We start from the raw sequence: 17,185 nt of genomic DNA on the forward strand, positions 1-17,185 counted from the left end.
CTAACTTTGCTTTTCCAAACCATCTTTGCAATGAATTAAGCAACTGGTGTCAAGGTCATTTTTAGTGGATGTATGAAATCAGTTTCTCTACTACACACAGCTGCTCTAGCAGAGAAACACAGGTGTAGTTCATCACATTAACTATGGGCATGTTCTACTAAGGTCTGACAACCAGAAAATATCCAAACACTTTTGGTCTTAATTTGGAGCAATATACTGTATATTGTTCTATTTTTTCAAAACCTAACAATTATTAATAAACAACTATTTATTTTAATAAATGCAACTTGGTTAGGTATTTAGTTTCTTTGTGTAAAGACTTTCATACAGGTTGAAGTGTTTTTTTGTTTTGTTTTGTTTTACACTGCATATCAGAATGGAGAACAATTGATTGTCAGTATACAATTTGTTTAATGAAAATGTCTGACCTTTCACTATAAAATTGTGAGGAATTTCTGGCTCTAGTGGGGCCTTAATTCTGATTAATTTTTATGCCAATTCTACACTAAATGTTAGAATTTCATTCAGAGAACAAGAAAGTATGTTCTTCTTAATGTGTTCTTTAGGCAGTTTCAAAGAAATTACTGAATGCTTCTGTCTGATCCTTTCCTTTCTGCTGATACATTTTTGTGAACCACAGGAACTGCATACATACATATGTCCCAGGTAGAAAAATGAAGAATGCTGTTTTGTAAATAGCTACAGTATATATATATATATATATATATATATATATATATATATATATATATATATATATAATAAAAAAAAACTGAGAGGAACATGCATGAGGACAGGAGACATTTGAAGGGCTAGCTTAAGTGGTGATAGGGAGGCGGAGCTTCCAGGAAGATGGACATAAACCAAAGCAGCGCTGACAGCATTAACATGACCTGCCAGAGCATCCACTCTTTTGTTTGTTCTAGACTAAAAAGGACACACAACACACATACTCACACACATGCTGACATGCACTTTCACAAATACGTTCATTGCTGTAATGTTGAAAATTGCTCTGCATTTGACAGCACAAGACTTTTCCTTTTGTGCACTTTAATTCTGAAGACCTCTGTTTCTTCTGAGAGCTGAAATTAATGCGTAATCCTTCAGCCGAGAGTGCTCACACTCCATTGCTCTTCCAAACCAAAATGTCCAAATGCTACATATTTGTGGCTACACTGGATGACCACAATTTACAAAATTACTAAATGTTTTAGTATTTGTCAACTCGCTTAAGTAAATCACAGACCAGCGACCAAAGTCCAGATCTGCAACACAAATAAGTGTAATTATTTTATTAGCAGTTGAAGCTGAAGTGTGTGATTTTTTTCGAAGTTGAAATTATTTCTCCTATCCCTGCCTTACATGCAGAGACAAGAAAATAATTTGTTGATTCCCCTGAAATATGTAAACACTGAGACTTTGGTGTGCTATCAAAATGTTTATTTTAAAGGACATTTCACACACAATGGTAATTTAAAGTGCTTTACATTGGCATAATGAAGAGAATAGTAAAGCCATATAAAAGTCCATTTTGAATCACTTAAAAAGAGTAAGGAAAAATAAATAAATAAATAAATAAAAGTTTAACTTAAAAATGATGAAACTTCAAAGATAATAATTTACACTGTTCTCTGCGCATGATAATGGAGAATGTTTGTTTTTAGGATATTAGGAGCATTGCTGTAAACTTAACATTATTAGCGTATCACTCCTAACCTATTCCCATGGTTTTCTAAGCCAAAAGCCGCAGCTCTGGTCAGTTTCAAAGGCATAACTACATTCTCTCTTTCCTCTTCCCTCTCATTCTCCCTCACTCCCTTCAGCAGTTCCTGATAACATGACATCCTGTTTAACTCAGTCGAACTCCTCTCCAACAGACTAACCTGATGTTGTGATAGAAATAGTGTTTTATTCTCCTGTCTGCCCGACAGCGCTGTGAAATGCTCATTCATTCCCGTTTTCGTCCTCCTACACACTCCCTCGCTTATCATCTCTGCAGCTAAATCTACCTGACAGGCCCTTACAGGTAAACTTAATCCTCTCTGCGGCCTCTCTCTCTCTCTCTCTCTCTCTCCCTCTCTCTCTCTCTCTCTCTTGCTCCCCCTGTCTCTCTCCCTCTCGCTGTCTGTCTGTCTCTCTCTCTGTTGTGATTCAGACAACAGTGGGTTGGATCAAACACGCATCCTCTCCTTGTTGTGGCAGTCTGGGAGCTTTACAAAAGAGCTGACATTTGATCAAGGCAATATCTTCTTTCTTTTCTGTGTTGTTATCCTCATAATGGTAACAGGATTTTTTCAGAACTCTTAGATAGATTTACAGTTAACACATGAACATGACAAGTGAAAAAACAGATGTAAGGGCCTGATATGCTTTGTCACAGTGGATGAAAATTAAAAAAATAAAATAAAACTGTTTTTAAGCTTTATGAATAGTGTTGGGAGGGTTACTATAAAAATGTGTTCCAGTATTTTCTGGTAGATTGCTCAAAGTAACACAATATTTAATATAATTTTGGATTAGCGTACTTCATCTTTTTTCCCATGATATTACAAAGAATGGGGACTGGAGCTTTCAAGCTTAAAAAAGGATCATAAAAGTTTATTATAAAAGTAGTCCATACGACTACTGAGTCATATATACAGTATAAGTCTTCTGATGCCATACAATAGCCCTACCGGAAAATCCAATAGTTCACCTAAAAATTAAAATTCTCTCATCATTTACTCACTCTCATGCCATCACAGATATGTATGACTTTCTTTTTTTTTCTGCAGAACACAAACGAAGATTTTTAGAAGAATATCTCAGCTCTGTATGTCCTTTCAATGCAAGTGAATGGTGACCAAACATTTAACGCTCCAAAAATCACATAAAGGCCACATAAAAGTAATCCATAAACCTTCAGTGGTTAAATCCATATATTCAAAAGTGACATGATAGGTGTGGGTGAGAAACAGATAAAAATGTAGGTCATTTTTTTTACTATAAATCTCCACTTTCACTTTCACTTTCAGATGTGAAAGTAAAACTAAAAAGGTGCTACATGTGACTTATTAGTCATTGGATATTGTTCATTAGTCTTGTTTAGTCATTGATTGTGGTAAAATAGGTATAGCTGCAGGCCAGAGATCTCCAAATGGGGCGGAATCCCCAAAATAGGGTGAAGTTAATCTGGAAGGGGGCAGGGTTACTCCAAAAGGAGGTTACACCAACTCGAAAAGGGGGTGTCAGTTCCGCACACGTTTAGGGTTAGGGAAAGGGTTATGTTAGGGGCTCCTTATATCTTTGCTAGCAGTTTGAAGCTCCTGCCCCTTTTTGTAGCTCTGCCTGCAGCTATATCCTTCTCAATGTGGTTGATGTGTCTTGTTATATTGTTTCCCATGTGTTTCTATATAGCTCTCTTTTTGCCATGGTCAAGACTGAAGATAACTTTATGCATATGCTGGCCGTTTTGGTGAGTCTTAGATTTGTGTCTTGTTTTTTTTTTTTTTTTTCAAAGCCATAGCCAACATACTGTACAGTTAAGTCTTTGTTTTTACATTTTCTGTTTTATTTGTTACTTTGTTATGTTTGTTCTTAATTAACTGAGCTAACTGGACTTTTGGGGTTCTAAATTACATCACACATTGTGAGTCAGATGTACAACACTTTATCTCCATAACCCCCTGCTATCAGACAGTCTTGCTCACTGTATAAATGTAATGATGCTTCACTATGAATAAGGTTTCTACATGGCACCGGTAAGGGGAGACTTGTGATGCTGATTCATCTCCTCGATATGTGTCAATTCAATGTCCGAGACTGCTGCAGAGAAACATAAGCAAAAAACATTGAGTGCACGTGTTTAAAAGTAAAAAAAATTACATTATTCTACATGCACAAACATGTAATTAGTATTTAAATGTGGTTGGTATGTAATGCACTCTTTCTTAGTTTGTGTCTGTGGAAGATGGGTTTGAACTGCAGAGTTCTGTCATATTCCAGCATATTCCGTTGCCACTTTGTTTGACTATCATGGCTTGAATGCATTTTCGTTTGGGAGCAGGCCACTGATAATGAGCCTCATACCGCCCCTTATTCAGCACACACACACACGTGAACATAAATACAAAGAAACCAAAAGAGGTGCTGACAGTAATTGCATATACAAAAATACTTCAAACACTTTATTTTACGCAAACACATACAGGGTACCCTGGGGAGACGGTGATCACACACACTCACTCACTAAGAGCGTAGAGAGGGAGGTGATGATGGCCGTGACAGCCGTGTGTACAGTAATCAGAGGCTAGTCACTTCCTGCAGACTTCCCTCTTCAGCCCACCAGCTTCACCTCGCTGTTTCCCCCTGTAGATTAGCTCTGCTGTTTCCTGAGTGCCGATTAAGATGGTCTAACACAGGGCCCGAGCTTACTGAGGTTGTGCACCTATTCTGTTGCCCGGATCTTGTGTCATACACAGGCACATGTGGCAAAGAGAGAAAGAAAGGAAGAGAGGAGTGTGAATGAATGTTGAAGCAACCTTTGAACTTCACCATTGAATTAATAGTAACACTTAACAATAAGGTTCTATTTGTTAACTTTAGTAAATGCATTAGGTCATGACCTAACAAGGAATAATAAATATTTCTTTCCAGCATGTATTAATCTTTGTTAATGGAAATTAATAAATATGCTGTTCTTCATTTTTAGTTCATGTTAGTTCATAGTGCATTAACTAATGCTAACAAATACAACTTCTAATTTTAAAAATGTATTAGAATAGGTTAAAATTAACTTTAAGTGCTGAAAATGTATCATTCATTGTTTGTTTATGTAAAATAATGTACTTAATTAATGTTAACAAATGCAACCTTTTAGAGTGTTACCAAATTAATTGCCTACTTTTGGATGTGTTTTAATTGGTGTCTTTAATTGCGCTTAAAGACAAAGGTGCTCATGTCTTTGTACCATAAAGCTGAGTGCTATAGTGATGTGCAAACATACAGTATGTGATATTATATATGTGCATTTACATTATATGTCAACTTGTTTATTAGTTTACCTATTCTAAACTGTGAACTGTAAAATTTTAATATAAATGACATGGATATAACAATAGATTTAGATAATATTGAAATAGATATAGACTGGGGCTAATTGTCACTTTTTTTTTTTACTCCAGTGAATACACTGTGTAACAATTATTTTATTTTTTTGGTTCCTGGGTAGTAAGTGTTATTTTCTAATTGCTTATGCCTCAAAAGTATAGAAAATGGCTATTATTCACCACAAACTTTGCTTTTGTGACAAGGACAGTGATATTTTTTAAATTTAAGCAATTAGGAAATAACACTTATTACCCAGGAACAAAAATTGTGTTACGTAGTGATATTTATAAGGGTATCTATCTATCATCTGTCTGTCTGTCAGTCTGTCTGTCTGTCTTTGTACAATATCTATCTTGTCTTTAATGTAATGTCAGTATAATATTATATAAAATACTTATTTTACATATATCTATTATATCACCTGGTCCAAAGAAGAAAATACCATCTTGTATATTACATCCTGCCAAATCTGGAGATAATAAAGTGCTGTGCTTGTTTCGAACACAGGTGCTCTCAGTCTCGGCAGACCTTGCAACTGTGAACTTGTAAATGTATGCTTGGAAGGACAAATCTCTTTCCATGCTCGTTCAGTACATCTGGAGTGAGCAGATTTCCTGTATCATTCTTCTCTTGAGCTCAGGGACACTGAGCACCAGCGCTGTCCACACACACACACACACACACCTACGGTTCCTATCCTTTGTCAAAGTTGTCAAGACACTTGAGTATCCGGCCTTCTTTATCGGCAAACCTGAGGGCAGCTATGACAGGCCTGAGGAAACACCAGAGATCAACTCGAGAGTAAATTTAGCCATGACCTGACAGGCTGTCTCTTTGTCTGCATGACAGGAGCTTGACACATCACTCTGGATGCCATTGATTACGATTCTGAGCTCATTGTGGCTTCTGCAACACTTGAAGTGATATCACTCTAATATTTCCCCTCACAACCGTCTTTACCTCTGTCCTTTAACTGACAACTTAAGCTAAACTTCATATGCAAACATTTAGTAACACACCAGAGCAAAATGTATTGTCCAGTTTATAATTATGTTCTGGTACATCTGAAAAGAGACAACTATGGTAATTTCTTATCCTATTCATGTTGGTTTCCCTTGAGGTTATCAACAAGTTACTGTTATTTATACTTTTCAGTAACACTTCAAAGTGTGATTTAAGGGCTTTTGCAATGAACTTGCAATGCAGACTTTTTCACTTTTGCAATGAACACAAGAGTTTTGATATGTACTGTTACATTGCACAATATGAAACTGAAACCAATATATTTGATCTTATTCAAGATTTTGCATTTTCTTTCATTTCAGTATAAATATGGACAAAAGAGGCGAAGGCCTGTTGTGCAAGAATATTGCAACACTGTAACAATTTATTTGACTAATTCAATCATTACTCTTAAAATAAGTGATTACTCTAAACTCTAACTATGGACATTTCAATACAAATGAAAGGTACAGATTCATTACAATTAAATAGTCTGTTTAGCTGTATCAGTCAGCACTGTACATTTTCCAGTAAGAGTTTCATTACCTTTCCCACATATTTTGACCTTTGAAGTTAACTTTAGCACATTTGCTCATTTACCTCTGCTCAGCTAAGATGAAATGACCTATGAATCAAGGCCGTAACCAGTAGTAAATATGTTAAATGCATAATTTTCTGAATAAAGGCTTTAAAGTTTATAAATACGACCAAAATTTGACAATATTTGGTTTTAAATTAAATGTTTTTTTTTAAATCATCATTAATAAAATCCCATAAAAGTAGTCCATACAATACTAAGCTGTTTATTGGCCCAAGAATGCTTGGAATATAATGCACAAGTCACATGGACTACTGTTATGATGTCTTTATACTGAACTTTTAATAATGATTTATAGTATTTGTCCTTTATGAAGCTTGACAGCTCCTGCTCACTATAAACTGTTATTCTATGGAATATAGCTGCTTAAACTATCTACTTTTATGTTTCAAGGAAAAGTAACAGCATATGTGTTTTGAACAACATAAGGGTGAATAAATGAGTGAGTAAAAGTACATTTCCATTTATAGGTGAACTACTCTAACTGGTGGCTCATCCTCAAAATAAAATGGTCTCTTTTTAAAGAAGATTTTACCTCCCCCCACCCCATCCCCCCTGGAATCTATGCCTCTGACCCTTGGAAATTATTTAAATCATAAAACAGTGGTCAAATTTTGCATATTTAGTTAGATACTTACATCTTACATGACACTAACACTCTTAACCTGAACTGCTTGCTGATGCAATTTGTCCTCCTCAAAATATGAATTTCTTATTTTAGTTCACTTTGCATACATCTACCACCCATGGGCATTCATTGCTTATTATGTTTTTGTCTTTGCATTAGTAATTTATACTTGTTCCCCTTTATCTTATTTACATTTACAGTGGTTACTTTTTTTGTCTTACAGTATTAAGTTTTATATTGTTTCTATTTGGAACAACAATATATTTATTTGTCATTGCTGGCGTCATTTGTTTAATTGAAGATTACTTTAATACAGACACCAAGACATGTCTCCAATATTTTTCAACATTATAAAAATGAGAATACATTAGTCAACAGTATTTATTCAGGTCTGGAGTAAATAGTTAAATGAGCAATTGACAGAAATGAGCCATAAATCATATTATGATCCAGTGGTTCTTTTGCATTCAGTCAGTTTTTACAGACAGGACTCGGTGAAATCAAAATATATCTGAACCCACATCTCTTTGCACTGCATGCAGCAGTGGTGCGTGAAAAAAAACACGAGCGCAGCTATTGCCAAGAAATTTAAATAAAAAAATGCCTCACAAATTAAGATTTGGTTTGATTGATTAATTTGTATTCATGTAATTTTTTTAAAAGTCGCAGAATTCTTGTCATTTGTAAACAGCTCTCTTGTTCCACTGACATAAACTGCCAAGAAAATCGAGCGTAGGTGTGTTGCTGCGGGGATTTACTGATGCAGCTTATGTCAGGCATCCTGTGAGGGAGATCATGATTGTGCATGTGAGTGTGTGCATGTTTGTATGTGTGCCTGCGTGCATGTGTGTGTGTGTGTGCAAGAGTGTGTGTCTGAATGTCACCACCTGACATGAATCATGAGGGCCCCACAGTTTGATAGACCCACAACAGGTGTGTGGAGGAACGGCAAACACCCTTGACTCCTGACAGGTGTTGAAGTTTGGGTTTCAGTCCAGACTGTGCTGCATTTGCTCGTGACACTCACATTAGTCACTTGACTCGATCGAACTCTAATAGCCAGCTAGGTATACTAATTCCTCACTGGGCCATAAATGTTAATAGCTTAGTAGGTATGGTAATCTCCACTGGTGACATTTGGTCTACCTTAATCTAAAGATGAATTAGAGGAGGTGGGGGGAGAGAGAAAAGGATGGAGGGAGGGACTGTTGGATAGATGGATGGCTGGGGATAGGTGGAATTACAACAATCATAGTGGGGCGCAGACGGGTAAAAAGTATCTTTAGGCTTAACCCGTGTCATCATACTCCTGTGCGTGCTGGGGGGTCCAAATCTGGTAAGCCGTAGGGGGTCCTTATATGAGGCTCTCTGGGTAAAAGTGTAAGCATTAAGTGTAAAAGACATGCAGTGTTATTGTGATGATGCTGTACAGTACAGCACGTAAAGGTGCTTAATTGTCTTAAATGTGAAACATGAATGTTGTTGTGCACTGTAAACCCTAGAGTTTACTCAAATACTCAAATATCTAAGTTCATTAAACTTATTTATCTTTAAAATCCATAGACTTGAGATTTTAAGTGTTAATAACTCAAATGATTGTAAACAACATTTTGGCTATGGGGAAAATCACATTCCGCTTTAATTATGTTTAATTATTTTTTCTTGGTCAAAGGGAACTTATGGGGGCATTTAAATGTTGACACTTTGGTCAGTTTGGATCATGTTAACATTATCTCAGTTTTCCTTGTGAATATGCAACTGAAATACAGGCATATGTGCTTTTCTGTGGACAATTAAGTTTATTTGACCTCCTGAGATCCATGTGTGACTTCTATGTGAATTTTCCGTTGAATTTTTTATTTATTACTAGTAGCACCTAATAAACAAGCAAAAAATAAATAAATAAACAAAAAAATAAATAAACAAAAAAATAAAATACAATTTTCCTAAAAACTGATGTCCTCATATGTGGACAGCAGACTAAGTTGTGAAATTTTAAGAAATACCAAGCTATAGAAAGTCAGATTTTTTTCATCAAATAGTTCATTATGTGCCCAGGAGAGTTGGTTATTCATGGTTTGAGACATTATAGACATTACAGCTGATTTTCTAGAAAGATGAATACATAATTCTGTTTAAAAGTAATGGCCAGCATCATCAAATCACTGACAATCATTATAAAATTCTGAATCTATGTACTGATTATCATTGTCTCATGTCTGCCAAACAAGTTGAGTGGTCCAAACATTATCTGCAGCCTGAAACTAAACGTTGCATATAGTGAATCCAAAATAGCGAGCCGTCGCGTCACACAAGGTTAATGACTGACCTAGTGTCAGTTATGATCTTTATTTGAGCTGTTTGATCTAAATTTGAGTCAATTCAATTAGGCAATATTAACAACAGTAGAAACAATAATATTTCAATAGAAAATCTGAGTTAAGTCTACTTGCATATAATAACCTTAACCTTAAATTAAATTCATTCTATATGGAAACCAAGTTAAATGAACTTAATTACACAAGATTTGGAGATGTCATTACTCAGTTCAGTTGAGGGAACAAGTTTACTCAGTTGAGTACAGTCAACTTATTAGGGTTTTCAGTGTGAAAATATGACTATGAACTACTGTATATTATAATGCCTTAGGGACAGGTGTTTTCAAGCATGTATGCTTTTCTAAGATCTTGTCTGAAGTAACTAAACTTTTTCTATCAAGCCACAAAAAAAGTGACATTCTTGTTAAATAACAAAACATTTTTTCAGATATTTTGGAAAGAATAAAGTAAATCATGTTTTGACAGTACAACTGGATTAGACAACAAGTGTCAGTACAAAGAAATCCTGCAATTGTGTAGTCATAAAGTGTAATTTATTAATGGAAAGACACATGACATTTACAGGAAAGCCTCTAAACAGGAACCTGCACAGGAAAAGGTCTATTACACCATATTAAACCAGTGATCAAAACAAAACTGAATCATACAGGGGCTAAGGTGTGCCTGCCATTTGGTGCGGTCCTAAGGGATGTCTTTTCAAGGGTCAGTAGGTCACTTTCCTGCTGCACACACTATAGGATTCAGAATGAAGAGTTGGTGTTATGTTCAGGTTAAATGATCAAGAAATACAAAAATGTATCATGGTTTAAACTGCATTCATATATATATATATATATATACAGTATGTCATTTAGAACTCTATTGTAATACAGAGTGTCTCTACCTCTAAGCATTTAGAATGATAGAACTTGCTGTTTTAGCACAATAACTGCACTTGAATGTATCATAAGCCCCTAAAAAAAACATTCTGAAGATTGTTACACAATGGGTAGCTCCTTATCAGACATCTTTTCCAAGACACAAGTGTAATCATGTCATAGATCCCCATCCAAATGCACTAATCCTCCTTTATTTTGTAAGCTGATAGAGCAACCATATGCCCCTGCATGTCACTCATTCAATTTTGGGTGAAACCAAGCCCCGACCTCCCCTCCCTAAAATAGTGTTATATTTCCAAGGTCTATTATTAATCTGTACTTTTCCCTCTAGGATTAAGCCATGGCACTCCCCCACTCTTCTCTTTGGCACTTAGACTGGTAATATTGCCATAGATGCACTCAGATTAGTGATGTGTTTATGTTGACAGCCGTTGTAGCTGGATTAGGTCATGCTTGTGGGATGCAGGGGAGGAATGTTTGTGTGTGTACATCAAGGGCCCTCGTCTTGTTTGACCAGCACCTAGAGCCTCCTCATGCTAACTGACATTAGGCGACGTACAGCAGCCCAGATACTGAGGAAGTGGAAATGATGCAGAGAGAGAGAGAGAGAGAGAGAGAGAGAGAGGAGTGGAGGCAATAAAAATATGAGATACAGCAAGCATCACAGGTGTCATGAAAATAGTTCAGTTGTTTCCAGTGGCTCACCCTGGTGGACAGTTCATGGGGGGGGGGGGGGTTGACTAGGAGCTCACATGGTTGCAGTATGGTCAACCTTTTCTCAGGTTTTTGTTGACTCATTCTCTCAGTTCTCTTTTATATTTCCAAGAATTTGCTGATTTTACACTCACTTTGCCTAGACTAAACCACGTCTCTCAAGTCTAAATGAGAGAACGGTTGCAGTTTAGATGATGTGGCAGAACTTCCTTCTTTCTGTCCTTCCCCCACAGGTATTTTGTAATGCAGTCAATGTTCTGGGTTCGAAATAGGGCTGGTGCAATTATAAGGCCAAACTAGTTTATTAGTACAAAAAAAAAAAAAAGATTAATACACTTCAGTGTTGTCTTTGCCCTGACATCTCCAATTGAAAGATCAATAATAGCAATATCTGTTGTCCTATCAAACTCTATTGGTGTTGCAGTGTCGATGGAAGGCAGGATTCAATTCCCTGCTCTCATGTTTTCTGAAAGCAATAAACTCCCACAGACTGATGATGCAACAGGAAATGCCTAACAAATGCTGTGATAGATTGACTCTTCTCAAGCCTCTCTGGTTCTTCAGTGGTTAATGTTATTCTGTTTTCAATCATTTCACATTTTACTTCACTAGAAAAAGGCATTCACAACTACATTATCAGTAGCTGTCAGGTTTTATAAAAGCATCATTTTTTTATATTTATGGAGTTTTGGGTTCCTTGCCACAATCACCTTTGGCTTGCTCATTGAGGGCCTAAAGACCCATAATTTTTAAAGCATGATTTTCAATCATGTTTTTCATTTCAACTTCTCAATGAGAACTTTAAAGGGATAGTTCACCCAAAAATGACATTTCTCTCATCATTTACTCATGCTCTTCTGAAGAGCACAAATGAAGATTTTTAGAAAAATATCTTATCTCTGTACATCCACACAATGCAAGTGAATGATGACCAAAATTTTGAAGCTCCAAAAACCACATAAAGGCAGCATAAAGGTAATCCATATGACTCCAGTTGTTCAATCCATGTCTTCTGAAGTGATGCAATCGATTTTGGGTGAGAACAAACCAAAATGTAACTCCTTTTTCACTTTACACCTTGCCATTGCAGTCTCTAGGCCCAATCATAATTTTAAGCTTGATTACTCTTCCTAGTGCTTGACTCATGCACAGTGCACTAGATGGCACTAGGAAGTGTAATCGTGCTTGAAATCACGATTGCTAAGGAGACTGCAGATGTCAAGGAGTTATATTTTGGTCTGTTCTTACCTAAAACCGATTACATGTCTTCAGAAGACATTGATTAAACCACTGGAGTCTTATTGATTACTGTTATGCTGCCTTTATGTGCTTTTTGGAGCTTTAACAATTTGGTCACCATTTAATTGCATTGTATGGACCTACAGAGCTGAGATATTCTTCTAAAAATCTTCATTTGTGGTCGGCAGAAGAAAGAAAGTCGTACACCTCTGGGATGGCATGAGTGTGAGTAAATGATGAGATAATTTTCATTTTTGAGTGAACTATCCCTTTAAGACATTACAGACATTACAGTATCATTTTCTGTTCCAGCGTTTTCTGTAAAGCTGCTTTGAAACAATGTGTGTTGTTAAAAGCGCTATACAAATAATAATAAAATAAATAAATAAAAAAAAAAATGTCTTTTACTTTTTAAAAGCAAAAGACCACGCTTTTTTTTTTTTTTTTTTTCAGTAATTCCAAAACAAATATAGGCCAGCTTGTGGTAATAATGAAATCCTAAAAATTGTACAAAACAAAATGCAAGGCATATAGAACAGAAGAATCTCGTTATAAATAAGACAAATGATCATATGGGAACAGAAGTATGTGGGTGAAATGTAAGTTAGGTTTACTGTGCCTGTCCTGTCAAATGAATATGAAGTCACGTTTGTTTTATGCACGCAGGTTTCTATCATTGTGAATGACAGTTGGAGAATCAGGAACTGAATATATGCCGTTTTATCCTCGGAATGTATTAGTGAGAAATCTCGCGAGGGGAGATGATTCCAGTCAAAGTGAATGAGTAATACAGCAGAACTTCTGCTGCCAATTTACACAACACCACACACAGAACACAGAACGGTTAGCTGAGCACCGTCCTCGTTGCACTCTATTCTTTCGTTTATTTCTCCAGAAAATAGGTCAAAGTTAAATAATAATAATAATAATAATAATAATAATAATAATAATCGACTCAAATACATTTCTAGATGAGGGTTTCATTTTCTCGACTTTGATCCGATTTCACTCAGCATCAGCACAAACACACATTCATGAAAGTAAAAATGCATGAAGAGGGAAAAAGAGTGTAAGCAGCGTCTAGATTCACCCATAATTTCAGGTAGACATTGTTTAATGAATAATAATAAGAATAATTATTATTATTATTATTATTATTATTATTATTATTATTATTATAAGCTATTATTATTTTATATACTAATATTATGTAATATTAGCATATTATTTGATGCGCAACGAGGCATTTCCAAGTACACGCGCAATGCTCAACCGATGTAAAAAATAAAATGCATCGATTAATATTGCTAAACGTCTCCAGTAAAATCCAACTGGTCTTCAATGAGTGGCCTACATCAAATAGCACTGATACTTTATTGGTCAACTAGTAATCCATACAAAGCACAAATGTAGGCAGGGTAAATTTCTTCACACTACCAATCAGAGTGCCTTTAATAAGGGGACGTCCTGAAATAACGGAGTGCTCTATTAAAATATAAGAGTGAGGGATTGAATAAGGCTGGAGGAAAGGGAAGAAATTGTAATGATAATCAGCATTTGATCTAAACAATCACAACATTCCGAATTTTGTTTTAATACCTTAGATTTGTTTATGGTTTTAATGGAAATGGCTTATTTCTGATCGCCTGCTACAACGAATGCATCTACACTGGCTTGACACGTCTGACAGAAAGTCGCTAAACACTATCACTTTAACAAAAAAGACCCTGAATGCACAAATGTCTGCGTTTAAAATGCAAAGAGCCTTTATTTAATGCAAATAATCAGAGACAGAAAATATATAGGTGCCAATATGCGACATTTTATCACCGTACAAAACAAGACGTAGCAATGCAATCACAGGTGAAAGAGAGAGCGAGAACGCGCGGAGAGCGCGCGCGTGCACCACATACAGGTGAGCTACCTGTCGGATCACTGAAGCAGCGCAGCATCGGCAGCCTCACATGTATCTCTTCATGCACATGAAGATCGTTCCTCACGATCATTCCCACGTCGAGCTGTTGCAATTCTCTCTCTGGAATTCCGCTTAGCACATGATAGGCTTTTTCTACCGCCTCACTTTTCCAATGTCCCACCTGTACTGCAGAAGTTTTGATGAGTCATTTGACGGGACCATCTTGATCTGGTTCATCAAGCGATCCCACAGTCCCATAGCCAGTGTTTCTCCATCTATCCCGCAGTGTAAAGATAGGTGGCGTGTGTGTCAGAGTCTCGAAGCGCAAAAGTAAAAGAGAGAGCGCAGAAATGTCATCTGAAGAGGCGGAACACGTCAGTGCGTCCTCAGGTTTGTTCCGTGTTGTGGCTCACAGAGATCAGTCCTAACCTGTCCATCAGGAATAACGGTCCCTCATTAGAGCAGAGTCCTCCTCAGCACGCCAAACATCTCTCTCTCTCTCTCTCTCTCTCTCTCTCTCTCTCTCTCTCTCTCTCTCTCTCTCTCTCTCTCTTTCTCTGTGGCGTTTTCCTCCCCTCTAATCGGCTATTTGGGGAATATTCATATAGAATCGGGTAGGTGAGCTTGTTTCGTGTGTATTTCATTCCTTGTGGATGCTTTTTATACAACCGAATATGAGATTGCAATCAACTTGGCTGCAGCCGTTTACCGGGCGCAGGTGAGAAAGGTGCGCACCTCACGGATGGAACCAACAGTTTCACGCGGGGATGATGATAATGATGATGATGATGATGATGATGTCGCTCGTTAAATTTAGCAGTGCATATATTTAAAGCCGCTTTTTATAAACTGGTACTTTCCCATTAAACATTTTCAACATTTTCAAACATTACATTTTTTATTTTTTTTATTTATTTTTTTAGATTATTTGTTCTCTATTAACTCCTGATTACAGACGCTTACAGTTTGCTTCTAACAGTTTAAACATAGCCTGTCATGCGCCAGTATTTATTTGCATATTTTGAAAATTAAGATGAAAATTATGCACTTTGATTTTGTCATCAGCATCCTGGTTGCTGTGAGTCACCCATGAATATATATTGAAAATATATACCTACGCCTAAATTGTGATAAGAGGGTAATGTGGTCTTGTTTATTTGTTTGTTTGTCATGGTTTGATTTTGTAGGTTATTTTTGATTTTGTAGGTCATTGTTTATGATTCGCCTGCATCGCAGAAATCGAAACTATTCAATATTTTAAAAAAATAATAAAGTTTTATTATACAAAATTGTTTTTAAGTGTACACAAATGCCACAAGTTAATGTGAGGGTTTTTGGAGACCCTTTTTTGGTTTCTCCTAGGCAAAAAATAAATAAATAAAAAATATATTCATAAACATTTAAAAAGGCAAACTACTCTTAAACAATTAACGGCGGCTCTGTTAATAATTTTAAACCTAAATTGACGGGATTTTCATTCTTAGGAAAAGTAGCCTAAATATGCAAAATGAAATTCGGTCAGTCAGTAAAAGTTAGACAGTGGAGAAATGATGAAGCCAACATCTGCACCGATCAGACTCTGAAAGTAACATACAAGACCTGATGCGTTTTATCAACTTAAACTAGAGTGAGACAATAGAAAGAAGAAAACAATAACTAATGGAGCTGTTGGTCGAGTTATAAAGCCTGTCCACTATACAAAAGTTGTAGAAAACTTGCTTTTCCCCTTTATTTTATGAAATGTTCTATATACACAAAACATGCATTATGGGAACTTGAAGGTGTCGGTGTGTCCGTCCCCCTTCATTCGCGCACTGATGCGCTGCTGTCCGATCACATACACACACACACACACACACACACACACTTAAAAAGATCAGACGACGCGCAGGACGCTCACGGTCCCTCTTAAGCAAACCGCCCTGGATAACTTCATTCGGACCCCCCAAAATATCGTCCGCTCTCCTGTGACCGACACGCATCCTCCTTCCTTCCCAGAGAGTCCAATTGTTGCCGTGTGTGTGTTGGTTGCTAGATCTTGGATGAAGGAGCGGAGCCCATGCGGACTGCCATCTGACCCACTCTTATCAATGAAGCAGGAGATCATGGCGGAGGGTCCCCGGTGTAAGAGGAGAAAACAGGCCAACCCGAGAAGAAAGAACGGTAAGAAAGTGTATAATGTCGAAAAACTGAACTCCGGCTTGTTCTTGCGTCTTTAAAACATAGTTAGATTTGGGTAGGATTGTGCGTTGTCAACTTAAGCCTAATTCAGAAGACTGCGGAAAACTTAACGACTGGGGAAACTATACGGTTGTGACATTATGGTTTAAATGTAACGATTTAAGGGGTTTTCATTGCAGTGAAAAAATGTTTAAGGTGTAAGAGAGCATAAGTTATAGGGAGAGTTGAGTAGCGGTCCTGCCAGAGAGCGTCTATTATCTCACAGCACAAAACCGTTATGTGTGTGTGCGTGTGTGTGCATGCGCGCGTCTTCTGCTGGACACAATACGGATCAAAAATACGTTTATATACTTATGGAAGTTGTTTAACGTGTTTTATGTTAATTGCTATGCTTAGTTCCGTACCAGATCTTTATTTAGGATTTAATGCTGTGGACTTCTGGCTTTTGTGAAGTTTTAAGGGAGTAAACTACGACTGCTGTATGGTTACAGGTTATGTGTTGGGACACTTTTCAGTTAGTTTCTTCATTTATAAATCTGCACAAGTGTTATGATTTTTGAACTCATTGCTAGGCATATTGATTGGCGTTAAAGACAGAGT

General features: G+C 36.7%; 1 protein-coding gene and 1 long non-coding RNA gene across 5 annotated transcripts in view; one reads left to right on the plus strand and one right to left on the minus strand.

Annotated features, from left to right (window-relative positions):
* Positions 1 to 10,169: 10,169 nt before the first annotated feature.
* On the minus strand, positions 10,170 to 14,794 carry LOC127447028 (uncharacterized). The gene is made up of 2 exons (XR_007898276.1): positions 14,414 to 14,794; positions 10,170 to 11,108 (listed from the first exon to the last, which is right to left on the minus strand). It is a non-coding gene; the product is annotated as an uncharacterized LOC127447028 (long non-coding RNA).
* Positions 14,795 to 14,814: 20 nt separating this feature from the next.
* LOC127447027 (zinc finger E-box-binding homeobox 2-like) overlaps positions 14,815 to 17,185 on the plus strand; it is a 63,812-nt gene continuing 61,441 nt past the window's right edge. Inside the window, exons 1-2 of one of the 4 annotated variants that reach the window (XM_051708477.1) lie at positions 14,815 to 15,122; positions 16,440 to 16,567. In XM_051708477.1, the coding sequence (XP_051564437.1) occupies positions 15,058 to 15,122; positions 16,440 to 16,567 (193 nt within the window). In that variant the 5' untranslated portion in view covers positions 14,815 to 15,057. Of the gene's footprint in view, positions 15,132 to 16,439; positions 16,568 to 17,185 lie in introns of all 4 variants that reach the window. The other 3 variants (XM_051708474.1, XM_051708475.1, XM_051708476.1) reach the window with 3 other exon arrangements.

Source organism: Myxocyprinus asiaticus, chromosome 10, assembly GCF_019703515.2.
Source record: "Myxocyprinus asiaticus isolate MX2 ecotype Aquarium Trade chromosome 10, UBuf_Myxa_2, whole genome shotgun sequence".
Taxonomy (NCBI): domain Eukaryota; kingdom Metazoa; phylum Chordata; class Actinopteri; order Cypriniformes; family Catostomidae; genus Myxocyprinus; species Myxocyprinus asiaticus.